Genomic DNA, 15,391 nt, shown 5'->3' with positions numbered 1-15,391 from the left:
GCTTCCCATGTGGGGGCATGAGAGAAGCTTCCCACAATATGGTAAAACATTAAACATCTGGGTGTCACCTGGGCAACGTCCTTGTAGCTGGCCAAGTCTCTCACACCAGAAGCGACTTGCAGTTTCTCAAGTCGCTCTTGATACAAAAAAAAAATATGTATAGTGTATGAATAGACTTCCTATTTAGAGACTGATCCTTGGGTGGTGGAAGAGAAAATTGAGATTTGCTTACTATGAATGCAGGTGAAAATTAGGAACTGGTAGATGTTTGTGTAACAACCCATCTTTGCTCCTTATTGGTTTGCCATGCAATGTGGTTTAAACCTAAGCATTTTGCTGTGCCTATTTCCGAGTATCCCCCATTTTGCTTATCCTGGTTTAAATCCTCTAATGCACATTGCTGTGTGTGTTCAGGCCATATATAATTTAAACACATTTTAAAGCTGCTTTCAATTTACATTATGTGGTGGACAGTATAGATGTATCCTGGGTTGGTTTTTGTTGGTAGCATGGTGTTAAAGGCACCACTTTCTCTCTGGAAGCAAAATGCCTTCCGTTGGTTTGGTTCTGTCTGGCATCCTATCTCGCTCTTAGTATTGAAAGCTGACTGATTCGGGGTCACTGCTCTTAACCACATTTCTACTCAACGCACGATTGCTTCTGTGAAACGTTTAATGCCATATAATGTTCACAGCAGCTCAAATCTCACAACTTGCATTCACAGTGTATGGAAAAACAGGTCTCTTGCACAGAGGTGCTAAAAGTCTTTGAATCAATACAGAGGGAAAAAGCAGGGAGAGAGATTGAAAAGCGAGAGGAAAGGCACAAAGCTAGGGGAAAGGATAGTGTGCATTCTCCATTTTTCTGATAGGCAACAAATTGGAGAAGCTACTGGGTTGATTTCTATTGAAAAAGAAAGGAGGCACATGAGAAAGTAAAATGTTAGAGTTTTCTATTGCTTTTATCTATTTTTTTTATTTCTTAAAATATATAAACTTCCCTTCATCCACAAAAGACTCCAATGACATTATAAAAACAACAGAATAGTTTATTTACAGCTTTAATTCATTTCATCTGTCACTCTCATCCTTACATTGGGATCCAAAGTTGGCTGATAACATGATTTAAAAAAACAGATGTATCCAGTAGTTAAAAACCTCAGATAAGTCATATCACTGAAACACCATGAAAAAAGTACAGATTGAGTATCTCTTCTGCAGAATTCCAAAATACTACAAAATTTGAAATTGTCCACATAGGTGGCTGAGATAGTGAGACCTTTGCTGTGTAAGTGCAGTTCCTATTTCATAATGAATTTGTGAAAATTTTGGAAAATTTAAATCTCCATAACATTTTTTGTTAGAAGTCGCAACCTTTTGAAATATGATGCCATAACCACTTGGTAAAAAACATGACCTGTTAAAGCCATAACCTTTTGGGAAAATGGCATTTGCCAGCATTCATGCAAGGCAACTAGGTTTCTCAGCTGTTACACTGATGAACCTAGGTATATCTTTGAACAGTTAGAGAAAAAGATATGCCAATGCACAAAAAGGCACATACACATATATAGTAGAGTTTCAGAAGTGTTTCTTTAGTTGTCGAAAAAACATCAACTCTCCCTTAAAATACATTTGCCTTTAAATCATGTTCTCAAGAGACAAAAATGAGCAGACTTCTTTAAAAGCAACATAGTTGGTTTACTCACAAACTTCATGTATCCAGCATATAGGTACTTTGCTTATCAATCAAATTACAAGTAGATTTGAAGTAGTTTCTCTGTGTAGGTAACACAGGGCACCTTTCTGAGAATCAACAGTCCAAAGTCCAAAGCATCTCTCTGTTCTGAGAGTCTAATAGAGTCTCTGTCTAGTCTGAAAGTGCAACGAAGTATCTAAGCTAGCATAAAGCTCCTACTATCTTCTAAAAAGCAAACTGTTCCTAGGTAAAGGTAAAGGTTTTCCCCTGACATTAAGCCTAGTCATGTCCGACTCTGGGGGTTGGTGCTCATCTCCATTTATAAGCCGAAAAGCTGGCATTGTCGGTAGACACCTTCAAGGTCATGTGGCTGGCATGACTGCATGGAGCACCGTTACCTTCCCACTGGTGCAGTACCTATTGATATACTCACCTTTGCATGTTTTCGAAATGCCAGGTTGGCAGAAGCTGGGGCTAACAGCAGGAACTCACCCTGCTCCCCAGATTCAAACTGCTGACCTTTCAGTCAGCAAGTTCAGCAGCTCAGTGGTTTAACCCACTGTGCCATCAGGGGCTCCCAACTGTTCCTACTGAAGTCTAAACTGAACTGTTTCTAAAATGGAGTCTGAGTCCTGAACAAGCCCAGACTTGATCACATGGCCTGCAGCCCCTTTTACAACAAAGAATTAAAGAAAAACTGCAAACCAATACATTTACATACAATACAGTAAGCAATCCAAATTACATACACAACAAACAACTAGTACCCTGTTTCCCCGAAAATAAGACATCCTCGGAAAATAAGACCTAGTAGAGGTTTTGCTGGATTGCTAAATATAAGGCCTCCCCCAAAAGTAAGACCTAGTAAAGTTTGTGTTTGGAAACATGCCTGCCAAACAGAACACCAGAGAATGCAGGATCAGTAAATGTATGTACCATAGATTGTTGTACATAGAAATAATGGTAGTAACAAATTCTTGATAGGATTCACAGTTTTTGTGGTTATGCTTGTTTGTGATGACAGCTACTGTACAGTATAAAATAAATGTTCATTTTTTTGTTCAACAATAAATGTGCATTCTTCTTCATGGAAAATAAGACATCCCCTGAAAATAAGACCTAGCACATCTTCAAGAGAAAAAAATAGTATAAGACACTGTCTTATTTTCGGGGAAACACGGTAGAGGCTTGAGAAGGTTGCTATTTCCAACAGAAAATAGGAAATAAATCTTTAAAATAAATCTTTGTGCAATAATTCCTAAAATTCCCATATAATATATCATGGGGGGAGGGATTCTGGGAATCATAATCCAAAAAGGAACTTTTTGAAATCCTGATATGGAAAACCTCCTCAGGGAGGCTTCTCTGGAAGGTCTTTTCTGCACCACATGCAAATCTTGCTTTTTGAATTTTTTCTTAGGCTTTTATTTAGACTCAACTTCCAGTGTCTTCGGTTGTTTGGCTTCTTCTGTTTTTGTATATTATTTTTTAAAGTGGCAATTACATTTTGTTATTTTAAACTTTGTTCACGGCTCTAGCTGAGACATTTGTCTGAAGAGCAAGATATAAATACCATGAATAAATAAAGCTCCAAGATGGAAGACTCAGTGTCAAACAGTCAGGGTATTAGATTGGGGTAAACCTCTGCATGATTTGTACTAGAAGAACAATGGTGTCTTGACTCTCAAGAGCTTTAATAACAGCAAAAACAAACAAAAAATTATGTTACTCGCAAATTAAAATGATGGGATGAAGCATGCTTGCGGGAACAATTTGTGTTTGCATATTTGTGTACAACGTCCAGTTTTGAAAATAATTGCTGTGATGAGCACCAGATGAAACAGACTATAGTCCATGAAAATTTATGTCCAATAAAACTTACTACTGATGAAGGAATACAGTCTAAGGTTGGTTCTACAATGCCACATAATGCAGTTAGAACTGCATTTTAATTTTAAGACGACAGAAGATTCTTTTCTTTCCTTTCCTTCTCTTTTTTTAGCAACAAATTAACATAGCAATCCCTATAGGAAAAATTAGGCTAAGCATATGCTCCAAGGCATTCTACAATATTATGTCTGATTTCCCAAGTCACTTTTCTGGCGCACTTTATGGTCACAGTGAACTACCCAAAGTAGATTAAGCAAATCTAAAGCCCATCCATCCATAGTTTAGATTATTATTCCTTTACTCCTTGTTGTTGTTTCTATTGCAACATCAAATGCTTCTGGTTCTTTACCATAAAACCACTCAAAACAATAGGGTCCTGCTGAAGGCATGCAGTCTAAGGCTGGTTCTACATTGCATTATATAGTCAGTGTAGAACCATATAATGCAGTTCAAATGGAATTATATGGTTCTACACTGACTATACAATGCAGTTCATATGGCAGTGTAAAACTAGCCTGAAATATATGTACATACATGCGGATGGAAGGAGGAATAAGAAATGACAAAACTGTATAATTCTCCTTCTTGATTGATTGACTGATTCACTAATGGAATGAATGATTGACTGATTGAGTTATAGTGTGACAGCACATTAGTAAAATATCTGTGGATTGTACATCCACAACTATCACAGTTTGAATCTATATCTATAAAATTTATTTATGGTATTTACAGCATTTATATCCCACCCTTCTCACCCTGAAGGGGACTCAGGGTGGATCACAGAACACATATACGGCAAACATTCAATACCGTATATACAGACAGGACAGACAACAGATAGAGGTATATAGGCATTTCCCATCTTCAGCATCTTGGAGGTTGTGCTCAATTCCGGCCGCAGGGGTTGCTGTCGTTCCATCCTCCATGTTGAACAAACTTCCTCCTTTTTTTGATTGCCAGCATTTCCTTTATGGTGCCATTAAAATACCTCCCAGATTAAGTGGTACCTATTTATTTACTCATAGCTGTTTTCGATCTGCTAGGTGGGCAGTGAGCTGGGCTGAATGCGGGCGCTCACCCTGACCTGGGCTTCGAACTGCCAACCTTTCAATTTATTAGATTTATTGCAGCTGGTGGTTAACCTGCCGTGTTAAAACCCGGCCCAAATCTCATTTCTGTCATCTTTTATACCCTGTTTCCCCTAAAATAAGACATCCCCAGAAAATAAGACCTAGTAGAGGTTTTGCTGAATTGCTAAATATAAGGCCTCCCCTGAAAGTAAGTCCTAGCAAAGCTTTTGTTTGGAATTATGCCAGCCAAACAGAACACCCGAGCATGCAGGCTTGGTAAATGTACGTACCATAGATTGTTGTACATGTAAATAATGGTAGTAACAAGACATTTTTGATAGGATTCACAGTTTATCTGGTTATGCTGGTTTGTGATGATATCTACTGTACAGTATATAATAAATGTTCTTTTTTTTTTGTTCAACAATAAATGTGAATTCTTCTTCATTGAAAAATAAGACATCCCCTGAAAATAAGACCTAGCACGTCTTTGGGAGCAAAAAAATAATATAAGGCACTGTCTTATTTTCGGGGAAACACGGTATAAGGTAAGCCATTTTACTACACCATTGTATGTAATAGAGACTGAACATCCACATATTTAGTATCAACAGGAGGTTTTGTAACTAAACCCCAGAGAATACCAAGGACTCACTATATAACAATTAAAAACCTATGCAGTGAAAAAGCATACAAAGTTGCAATAGCAGTAGAGTTAAGGCTAGGAAAGGGTCTGAAATCTCTGAAAGGCTCATTGAAAGTTGTGAATTACCATAATGGTAACAGAGCCCATTTGGGATTACAATTCCCAGATTCATATACTGTACTCACCATTTTATTAGCAAAGAACAAAGATTTAATTCTTTGTAGTGTAAACAACATGTTGCATTTGTTTCTATTTTTTTTTGTTTTTGCTTTTTTAAATTAGAGCTTGAAGCAAATGTTGCAATGATATCGAGCCTCATAGGCAGAATTGTTCTGCAATCAAATCTTGAATTGACATCTCATTGGATGTTTGTCACTTTCAGGACAATACACATTGCCTTAGTAAGTCAGAAATTACAATTTGTTTCAAATTTAATATGTAAATGCGTACTGAAGTTCAATAGAGGGGATGATTTAATTCGGTTTACAATATTGAATTGTAGTTGGTCTATAGAAGAGATACACTAGCACAGGGTGGCCTAATCTTGAGGCTTTCAAGCAATGTTGGATTACAGTTCCCATCATCCCTAACTAATGTGAGGATTCGGTTTGATTAAGATCCTAGACCGCGGCAATCCTTACACTTTCAAATATATTCATGCCAGTTTAAATTACATGATTTAAAATTGCAACGGTCTCTGATCAATAATTGAATCAACCAATCTGTGCGTCAGTCTCTATCGCATAAGTAAAATGGGGCTAGAAAGACCATGTATTGAAAAATATCCCCATTTTTAAGAGATGTGCTGTTTTCTCAAATGCTGCTTGCCCCCTTTTCCTACATCTGATCTGGCTTGTGGCTGTATTTCCCTCTCCAAACCCCCCTGCCCCATCCCCAGCTGGATTCTTTTTCGAGTCAGACCAGAGCCTGGGATTTGAAGACGTTTATGCCACGGCTCTGGAATTTGGCACTGGGCCCCGAGGGTCAGGTGACGCCTTCTCAGTGTCCCCTTTGCTGGGTCTTTAAAGCGACTTGGACAAGTGCATTCATTCCCCAGGGAGAACCGGAACGCCAACCGGGACGGAGGCGTCTCTACCCCCTGGTTTTAGCCATGCCTGAGCCTGCCAAACCCGGTAAGGGACCTGCGTGTCCTCAAGGTCATCCTGGGGGCACAAGATGCCGAAGAATCTCTTTTTTTTTTGGAAAAATATAATTACATGGAAAATTGGGATACGGGGCCTTTGAAGGTAGTGATGATGCTTGCTAGCAATGCCTGGTTTGCATTTGCGCCCCTCCATCATTGACAAGGATGGCTTTGGTACCCAACTTCGCATCAACCTCTCTTTGGATTTTGTGCTTTTCTGTCTTTAGTATAAGTTTTTGACCACCTCTGAGCTTCTCTAGAGTTGTTTGTGTGGTATTTGTTTTACATTTTTATGTTGGTATTATAGCCATTAATGTGAGATAGAAAAAGGTAGATGTGCGCTCTGAAGATATATACTTTATAGGTCTAAGGAACATACCATATACAAGTTTAAGGAAACCACCTAACTTTGGGTACATCTCAGCCCCTTTCCACACAGCCACATTATACGGATTATATGGCAGTGTGGACTCAGATAATCCAGTTCAAAGCAGATCTTGTGGATTATCTGCCTTGATATTCTGGATGTGTGGAAGGGCTCTCAGTAGCTTTCTTAATCAGTTCCAGAATACAGACAACCCTTTATGGTTTTGACTATTGCAGATCTGATTATTCCCATATTTAATTAAAATGTTTTATCTAGGAATCTCTAGGGCTGGATCTTCACTGCCATATGAGCCAGTTTCTGAATCCAGTTTATCCGATTTGAATTGGATTATATGAGTCTACACTGCCATACAATCCAGTTCAAAACAAATACCTTGCATTCAGAAACTGGATTATATAGTTGCATCTATGGGACCTATGTCTTCTAGTGTGATTCTGTGATCATGTTCCAGTGAGAGGTTGACCCTTGAGTTTTACTGGAGAACCAAGATGTTGTCTCAGGGTCTCAGGATTTAAAAAAGGGCAACACACACACACACACACACACACACACACACACACACATCATCATCAACCTCTCACTGAGAACTGAGTGGGGGGGTGACATTGGAAACCCCCAAATCCCCAGGTGGATGGCTGCTCTACTGCTGTACATTTCAGAAAAGAAGATTCAACAAATATTTGCTGAAGGGTTATGAGATCTTCATTCTGTTGATTTATTTTTAATGCCACAATACCTAATTTACAAGAAACAATAGACAAGACAGTACATATGTATTTCAACACACAAACACCCAGGACCAAGAACAAAGGCAATAAATGGGACATCATTCCTATCCCCATCATCCATAAAAATGGATTTTCCCTCTGTTTTCTGACTGCAGTGTTCTGATCTACAGCATTCCTCCTCTCTCAAATTCATCTATTATGTTGACTCACTTTCCTTATCATAAAGAAAATGTTTGTCTTTTCTATCTATCAAAGCCTATAGCAATAACGTCTTCGTTTTCTTTTTCTACATCTTCTGTAAAAGGTTGCCAGATTTATAGATATATTTTATTGAATTTTCTTTTAATATGTTTGTCAATTTATTTAATTTAGCCAAACCATTATTTTTTCCATCCATTCTATAATACAGTATATGGAATTGTATGATTTTGACAGCATTTCACATATACCGTTCTTCAAGCTGTTGACATATAGCATGTTGAAATGTTATTTTTTTGTGTCAGGAGCGACTTGAGAAACTGCAAGTCACTTCTGGTGTGAGAGAAGTGGCCATCTGGAAGGACGTTGCTCAGGGATGCCCGGATCTTTTACCATCCTGTGGGAGGCTTCTTTCATGTCCCTGCATGGGAAGCTGGAGCTGACAGACGGGAGCTCACCCCACTTCCCAGATTTGAACTGCCACCTTTCAGTTTAAACCATTGTGCCACCGGGCGCTTATATAGATATATACCTCATGGTTAAGATATATTTGTTTTAAGTGCATTGAAATAGAATCAAATCAGTAATGAGCTTCAGAAAGCTTCATAAACTGTTTTAAAATTCCCAGCATCAACTAGCCAGCAGCAGCACCAATGTCAACAATGGGCAATTTCTCTTCTTCAACTAGCAAATTCATTCGTTTCCCTGAAATAGACTGAAAGAGAGACAGTACAAGACCATGGTTAGATTTGTTAGAAGGACTAAGAGCTGAATTCGGATTCTTCCATCACATAGACTTTACAGAGAGAGTTGGTCTTTGGCTGTTTCTCAGACTAACATGCCTGAAAGGACTAGTCTAGGAAGAAAATAATGGGACTTGAAGGAAAATACAATCAATTTAATGTACTACTCAGCCTCCTATTTTATGTGCAGTTATTGTACTGTGCAGTCGTACTGTCTCCCACCAATTCATTAATATTTGAATCTCTTTCTGAGAGATTCACCTTTTGCAAAAGCCAGTGATCTCTTACATATATTAAACCCAAACCTCCAATTTTGTTGAAATGCTAGCCCTGCAGTCTCAGCTCATTGTGTTGGGTAAACCCATTCATCGACACCTTCCTCTCCCTTTGTAGCTTTTCTCATGGTATTTATTTTCAGATTGTAAACTCATAGCAGTACAAAACATTTTTTTTAAAGTTAAGAAAACTTCACACTATTTTACGCACCAAATTTAAACGGATTTGTTTGGACAGATTCTGATTACCATATATACTCGCGTATAAGCCGACCCAAATATAAGCCAAGGCACCTAATTTTACCACAAAAAACTGGGAAAACATTGACTCCAGTATAAGCTGAGGGTGGTAAATTTCAGAAATAAAAATAGATACCAATAAAATTACATTAATTGAGGCATAATATTTACATAAAGCTCAAATTTAAGATAAGACTGTCCAACTCTGATCAATCCATTATTCTCATCTTCTTCAATGTAAATGTGCTTATGTATCCTTTCAATAATAATAGAGTAAAATAATACATGTAATAATAATAATAATAATAATAATAATAAATAGAGTAAAATAATACATGTAATAATAAATAGAGGAAAATAATAAATGCAATAATAATAATAAGATCAGAGTGAAATAATAAATGTAATAATAATAATAATAGTAATAAAATAGAGTAAAATAAATGTAATAGTAGCAACAATAATAGAGAAAAATAATAAATGTAATAATACCAATAATAATAGAGAAAAATAATAAATGTACCATATATTCTCGAGTATAAGCTGAGCCAAATATAAGCCAACCAGGACCCTTACCCGAGTATAAGCCGAGGGGGGCTATTTCAGTCTTTAAAAAAGGGATGAAAAACTAGGCTTATACTTGAGTATATACAGTACATTTTATCACCAGTTTGCGGAGATCATACTCACGAAAATTGGGTTCAAAAGAAAAGACTTTGTTGAACTGCAAATCCATCATCCCCAACCAGTGCTGTGGCTGATGGGATTTGGAGTCCAAATCTGAATGACTACCAATTGCATTCATATCTGCTTTGGGAGTACTGTATCTCTGTTCTCATTCCTAAATTTCTGTCTTTTAGTTTGCTTTCCTACATCACTTTTGTCAATGCACACACTTTGTAAGCGGATGGCAGTATTGGGAGTCCCATTAGAATAGGATTTGGGAGCTGTTGTCCAGGACTAGGAAAAGAAGCAGGGAGGCCCCAATCCCAGTAGGTCTTTTAAGTGAAATAAAAGACATTAACTAGCAAAAGATCAGCCCCTCCTCTATAGGAAACTATTAATTACAGAATCTAAATTCGCTTATTTGTATCACTGTAATATAATTCTCATAAATAATGAAAACCTAGTCTGATATTCAGATTGTCCAAAGACACACCTTGCAGCAGAGTGCAGAAGTAACAAGTCTTCTCCCCTGCCCTTTCCCGATCAACAGATGTCTACATCATTTATGATAGCTGATATGATCTGCCTGGGGAGATACTCTGATCTTGTGTTCGCAGCTAATAAATCATCTCTCTGTTCTGTCTATAAAGGTGCTTGGATGTCATTCACTCACCGACAGCCTCATTACTAGGAAAGTCTGACTGCAGGAACCTTTTAATCTTGCATGCAAAGCGAAGTCGCTTCTCATAATAGCAACCAAAACTCCTCCCAACTGAGAACCAAGCCATACCTGTGATCCAATGCAATACAATTAGAGGACGTCTTACTTCTGACATTTGAACTGTCCTGAAATGAAGGGAAAACACTGGTCATGATAGACCCGGGGGCAAATGTAGGTTAAATTTCTCCAAACTAGTATCTTTCAGATGTTACCATCAAATTTACTCCAACATTGGCTACCCTATGAATGATAGCTTCCAAGGCTATATTCACACTGTGGAATTATAGCAGTTTGATACCATATTAACTGCCGTGACTCAATGCTATAGAATCCTGGGGTTTATAATTTTGTGATATATTTACGTTCCTTTCTGTGTGCTGCAACAAACCATAAGTCCCAGGATTCCTCAGGATGGAGCTGTGGGGTTTAAAGTGGTGCCAATCTACAATAATTCTGCAGTGTAGACGATCTTGAAGAGCACTGGCCATCAGCTATGGTCTTCCATAGCTGATGGCCAGTGACTTCTTTGATGCTCAACCGACCTGTAGTGCAACCTTTCTTTTCCTATTGCTTTCCACTTTGCAAAATATTATTGTCTGTCCCAATGAGTTGTGCAATGTCATAATGTGTCCAAGAGCCAGCTGAGTGTTGAATTAGGACACTGGGAGAAAAGGGATTCAAATCCCTGTTCAGCCATAGAACTGTATTGCATGACCTTGGGAAAGTCACACTCTCTCAGCCTCTCAAGATCAAATTCCCTCCAAACAAATTCTACAAGGAAACCACATAAGGGTCCTTAGGGTCTCCATAAACCAGAAATGACTCGAAGGCATACAACAACAGCCTCATTTTAGTCATTTTTATCTCTAGTGATAGTTCAGGATTGATTTGCTCTCTAAGACCCATTAATCTGTCCTCCAGATGGACTACAATCCCGATCATCTTCAGCCACCGGTGCAATGTTTTCAAAGTAGTTTACATGGGAACAGAGATATTAAATCTTTCCCCGCTCTCCTCTCAGCTTAAGTTTCAATTCCTTTGCAGTGACAGCTAAGCATCGACATTAATCTTAGCTAACTATAGCCAAAAAATCTACTGATAGTTACAACTCGCCAGGGGTCTAGCTATGAGGCCATAACCCCCTCCCCCAAATAGGAATTCTGTCCACTAATAAGATTTCCATTCAGTCTCCCAAATTTACGACAATCTTTCACACAGAGTGCTCATATATGTGCCGTGTTTGCATTTCCTCGGTAACTTTGCCTGCTCCCTTTTCTTTGGATGTCTGAACTCGATTTCAAAGTGCTCAACGGAAGTTTTAAATTACTGCAAGGCTAGACATTTGCAGCCTGGGGGAAAAAATCATCTTGGAGAGCAGAATTCTTATTTGGGTGAGCAAGTCCTTCATTCCTCCCCCTTGCGGCTACTCCATTCCGTAAATCCATTTAATCAGTGGAATTTGTTGATTGACTACTCAACAGTTGATTCAACGGGCCTGCTTTACTTGGGATTAACTAAAAGGATGGAGGCCCGTATCTTCGAAAATACATTATCTTGAAGATAACATCTCTGAAATAATGTGTAGCTAAATCGGTCATTTTCTGACCATTTAATCCCTTTTTTAGAACTGTAGCAAAATAGAGAATCCAATCACTTTGACCATCAGTCACATTTCAAGATGTGGAATCATACTTTAAAGTAGGCATGGGCAAACTTTGGCCCTCCATGCCTGCTTTAAACATACATGTGTGCTTAGAGATGTCAACTTTTTTCCTAAAGTAAAATTAGACACTATAATCCATCATTAATCAACCCAGATGCCAAGCCTCTGTTCATATCCTGTGGATTATCCCTCCTTTCCATTTCCTTTGTTCTTCTTAGTTATTTCTTTTTTCTATTACATATTAACAATCTGAAAAGAAAGGAAAAAAAACAAAACACCAAAGCTCTCCATGGGGTTGATATATTTCCTTGAGAGATGTATTGATGTATGAAAGAATTTTCCTTAATGTTTGTAACGAGATGCTACTTTTGTAAGCCATATGAGGAGACCGGTGTGTTGTTGTTGTAATTGTTGTTGTTGTTGTTGTTATTATTATTATTATTATTATTATTATTATTATTTCCTTTCTCAGTTTGTTTTCCCTATTCCTTCTCCTGAAAAATATCTGTTCATCACCACTTACAGATAAAATAGTTTTCTCGGGGACACAATGTATAAAGGTTGTGGAACCATATTCAGTTCCAAATGCCAGGATGTAGCCTTGGAGTGGGGAGGGGATGTATATAGTGTCCCTGAATTATAATTCTATCCCCCTCCACAAATATTTTTTTTCTTTTGGAATATGTTTATAGATTTATTTATTTATTGTATTTCTGTATTGCTTTTCTCACTCCTGGGGGGAGGGGCTCAGAGTGATGTACAACATGGAAAAATGGCAAAAATTCAATGCCATACATACACATGAAAGCAATAAATAACATAACTAAATCAGTAACATATAAATATGAATTAAAACTGTTAAAAACTATACAAAAACATCATAACATGAGCATAAAACATATTAAACATGGCACCAGTCCCATGGTTATAATTTAGCCGCTTCAGTAACACTATCACTCGCTGAACGCCTGCTTGCATAACCAGGTTGTAAGTTTTTTTCTGAACACCAGGAGGGAGAGGGCTGATCTAATCTCACTGGGAAGGGAGTTCCACAGCCAAGGGGCCACCACTGAGAAGGCCCTGTCTCTCGTCCCCACCAATCGCACCTGCAAAGGCGGTGGGACCGAGAGCAGGACCTCCCTGGCCAATCTTAGTGCTTGAACTGGTTCATAAAGGGACATACGTTTGGACAGGTAAACTGTATTGGAACTATTGAGTGATTTATAGGCCAAAGCCAGCACTTTGAACTGTGCTTGGTAGCAGACTGGCAGCCAGTGGAGCTGACACAGCAGGGGGATTGTATGCTCCCTGTACGCCACTCCAATAAAGAGCATGGCTGCTGCCCATTGGACTACTTGAAGCTTCCAAACTGTCTTCAAAGGCAACCTTATGTAGAGCATGTTGCAGTAGTCTATTTGAGATCTAACAAGAGCGTGGGCTGCTGTGGCCAAGTCTGGCTTCCATCATTTGCGTTGTTTAGTAGTAATTGATGCACCAACATTCCTATGTCCCAATCCTAGTTTTGTGTCTGACCACCCACTGAAAATTGTCTAACTACACTCCTGTACAGAAGGGAGATTTTCTTCCCTTTGGCTTAACTAATGATAGAGGGAGGGTAGAGGTGAAGTCAGTTTAGCAGCTCAAGTGAAATTATTGGACCACAATATTTTAAAATAGCTATAAAACTTAGAGTAATCTCTGTTTTGCACCCACTTTGTTTTGAAACTCTTTATTGGCAGAAGGTGGATCTGGATTTACTGGTAGATTTCTGAGTGACTTGCACCATGCAACAAAATATTCTCTTCCTGGTTTGAAGTGTTATTTCCTATTTAATTGTGCAGTATTTACTTCTAAAGTAATTGTTATACCCCAGAGGCTTTGTTTTGGTGGCTGCTACAAACTATATTGAATTGGTTGAGTCTTTATGTGATATTAATTGAAAAACTTTAACAAAATGTGGTGTAGGATGTCCTGCAAAAAGAAAGTTTGTGCAGTTTAATTTTTTTACATGTTTTTATGATAGAACCAATTAGGAAATTACATTTATAACCTAGGAACAAAAATCGTGTTATGTAAAGCTGGCTCATTGAAATGGTTAAGTCGCTTTAAACATACTTTCCAATATCTTAAAAAAGAAATGCCTAAACACCTCAGGAGGGTATTTACCAGAGCTCGATTTGAGCAGCTGGATACAATGGTAAAAACACGGAAGGTTTAACCAAGTTCCATACAACAAACGATTTTGCATTTGTGGAACATCAGAGGTGGAGGCTATAGCACATGTACTGTTCAGTTGTGATTTGTATAAGAAAGAGACCAATGCCTTGGGCCATACATTATTCACAAAACACACTGGGACACATATATTAAAACTACTTTTTTGTTGGCTGGCCAGAATCCTAAAATAACACACAAAACAGCTCTTTTCCTATTCAAAGCAACACAGCTAAGAACTGCATATTTGGAATCAATAGGGGTAAACTGTAAAGGTGATGCAGATATTTGATCTGGACGGGATCTTGTTAACAGCTTGTTTATTTTAACTTCTGTTGTACCCCAGGTTGTATGTTGTATGTATGTCTATGTGTTAAATGTTTTGATAAGGCTGATGGGCTAATCAATAAAACGTGATTGATTATAACCCAGGAACAAAACTTGTGTTATGTAGTGTTATACTACATTGGCAAGAATGCCCAATTCCTGTTGTTTAACAAAGGCACTTAACAGAATTCCCACAATCACTTCATACCAAATTATACTGCTGAGATGGAAAAAAAAAATACAAGGGCTACTAGATGTGGATTTTGATATACAAAGATTATGTGAATTGATTCTGTTACCAATAACACATTTCTGGATCAGAATCTTATGACTGGAACTTGTGTACAGGTTGAGCATTCCTTATAGAGAAACCCGAATTACTCCAAAATTGGGTTGTTGGATGTTTTCCGGGCTGTATGGCCATGTTTCAGAAGTATTCTTTCGTGACGTTTTGCCCACATCTATGGCAGACATCCTCAGTGGTTGTGAGATAACACCAAGAGCGATCCTTTGTTGAGGCTGAAAGGTACATTTTTAGTTTCAGCTGGTGTGGAATTTCCTCCAAAAGCAAATCAGAGTGAGGATAAAGGTGTTGTCTTCCCCTTTTATACATCAAATAGAGGCAAACAAAGAAACATGCTCTTACATACATCTTGTCATCAGTACGTCAATTCACATGTCCACATACATGGGCATATATATATGCATGTCTCAGCATTTTCCTTTCTAAGGTACTCTAACCAGCCTGCAGCCAGTTACAGATAACTAGGGTTCAGC

General features: G+C 38.2%; 1 protein-coding gene across 2 annotated transcripts in view; it reads left to right on the top strand.

Moving 5' to 3' along the window:
• Positions 1–6,238: 6,238 nt before the first annotated feature.
• The window catches only part of mybpc2 (myosin binding protein C2), a 67,914-nt gene continuing 58,761 nt past the window's right edge, over positions 6,239–15,391 (top strand). For both annotated transcript variants that reach the window (XM_008113580.3, XM_003222684.4), the window contains exon 1: positions 6,239–6,440. In XM_008113580.3, the coding sequence (XP_008111787.2) occupies positions 6,254–6,440 (187 nt within the window). In that variant the 5' untranslated portion in view covers positions 6,239–6,253. The remainder of the gene's footprint in view (positions 6,441–15,391) is intronic.

The sequence above is a fragment of the Anolis carolinensis genome, chromosome 6, assembly GCF_035594765.1.
Source record: "Anolis carolinensis isolate JA03-04 chromosome 6, rAnoCar3.1.pri, whole genome shotgun sequence".
NCBI classification, from domain to species: Eukaryota; Metazoa; Chordata; class Lepidosauria; order Squamata; family Dactyloidae; genus Anolis; species Anolis carolinensis.
Note: the sequence above shows the minus strand (reverse complement) of the source record. Positions and strands in the feature narration are given on the sequence as shown.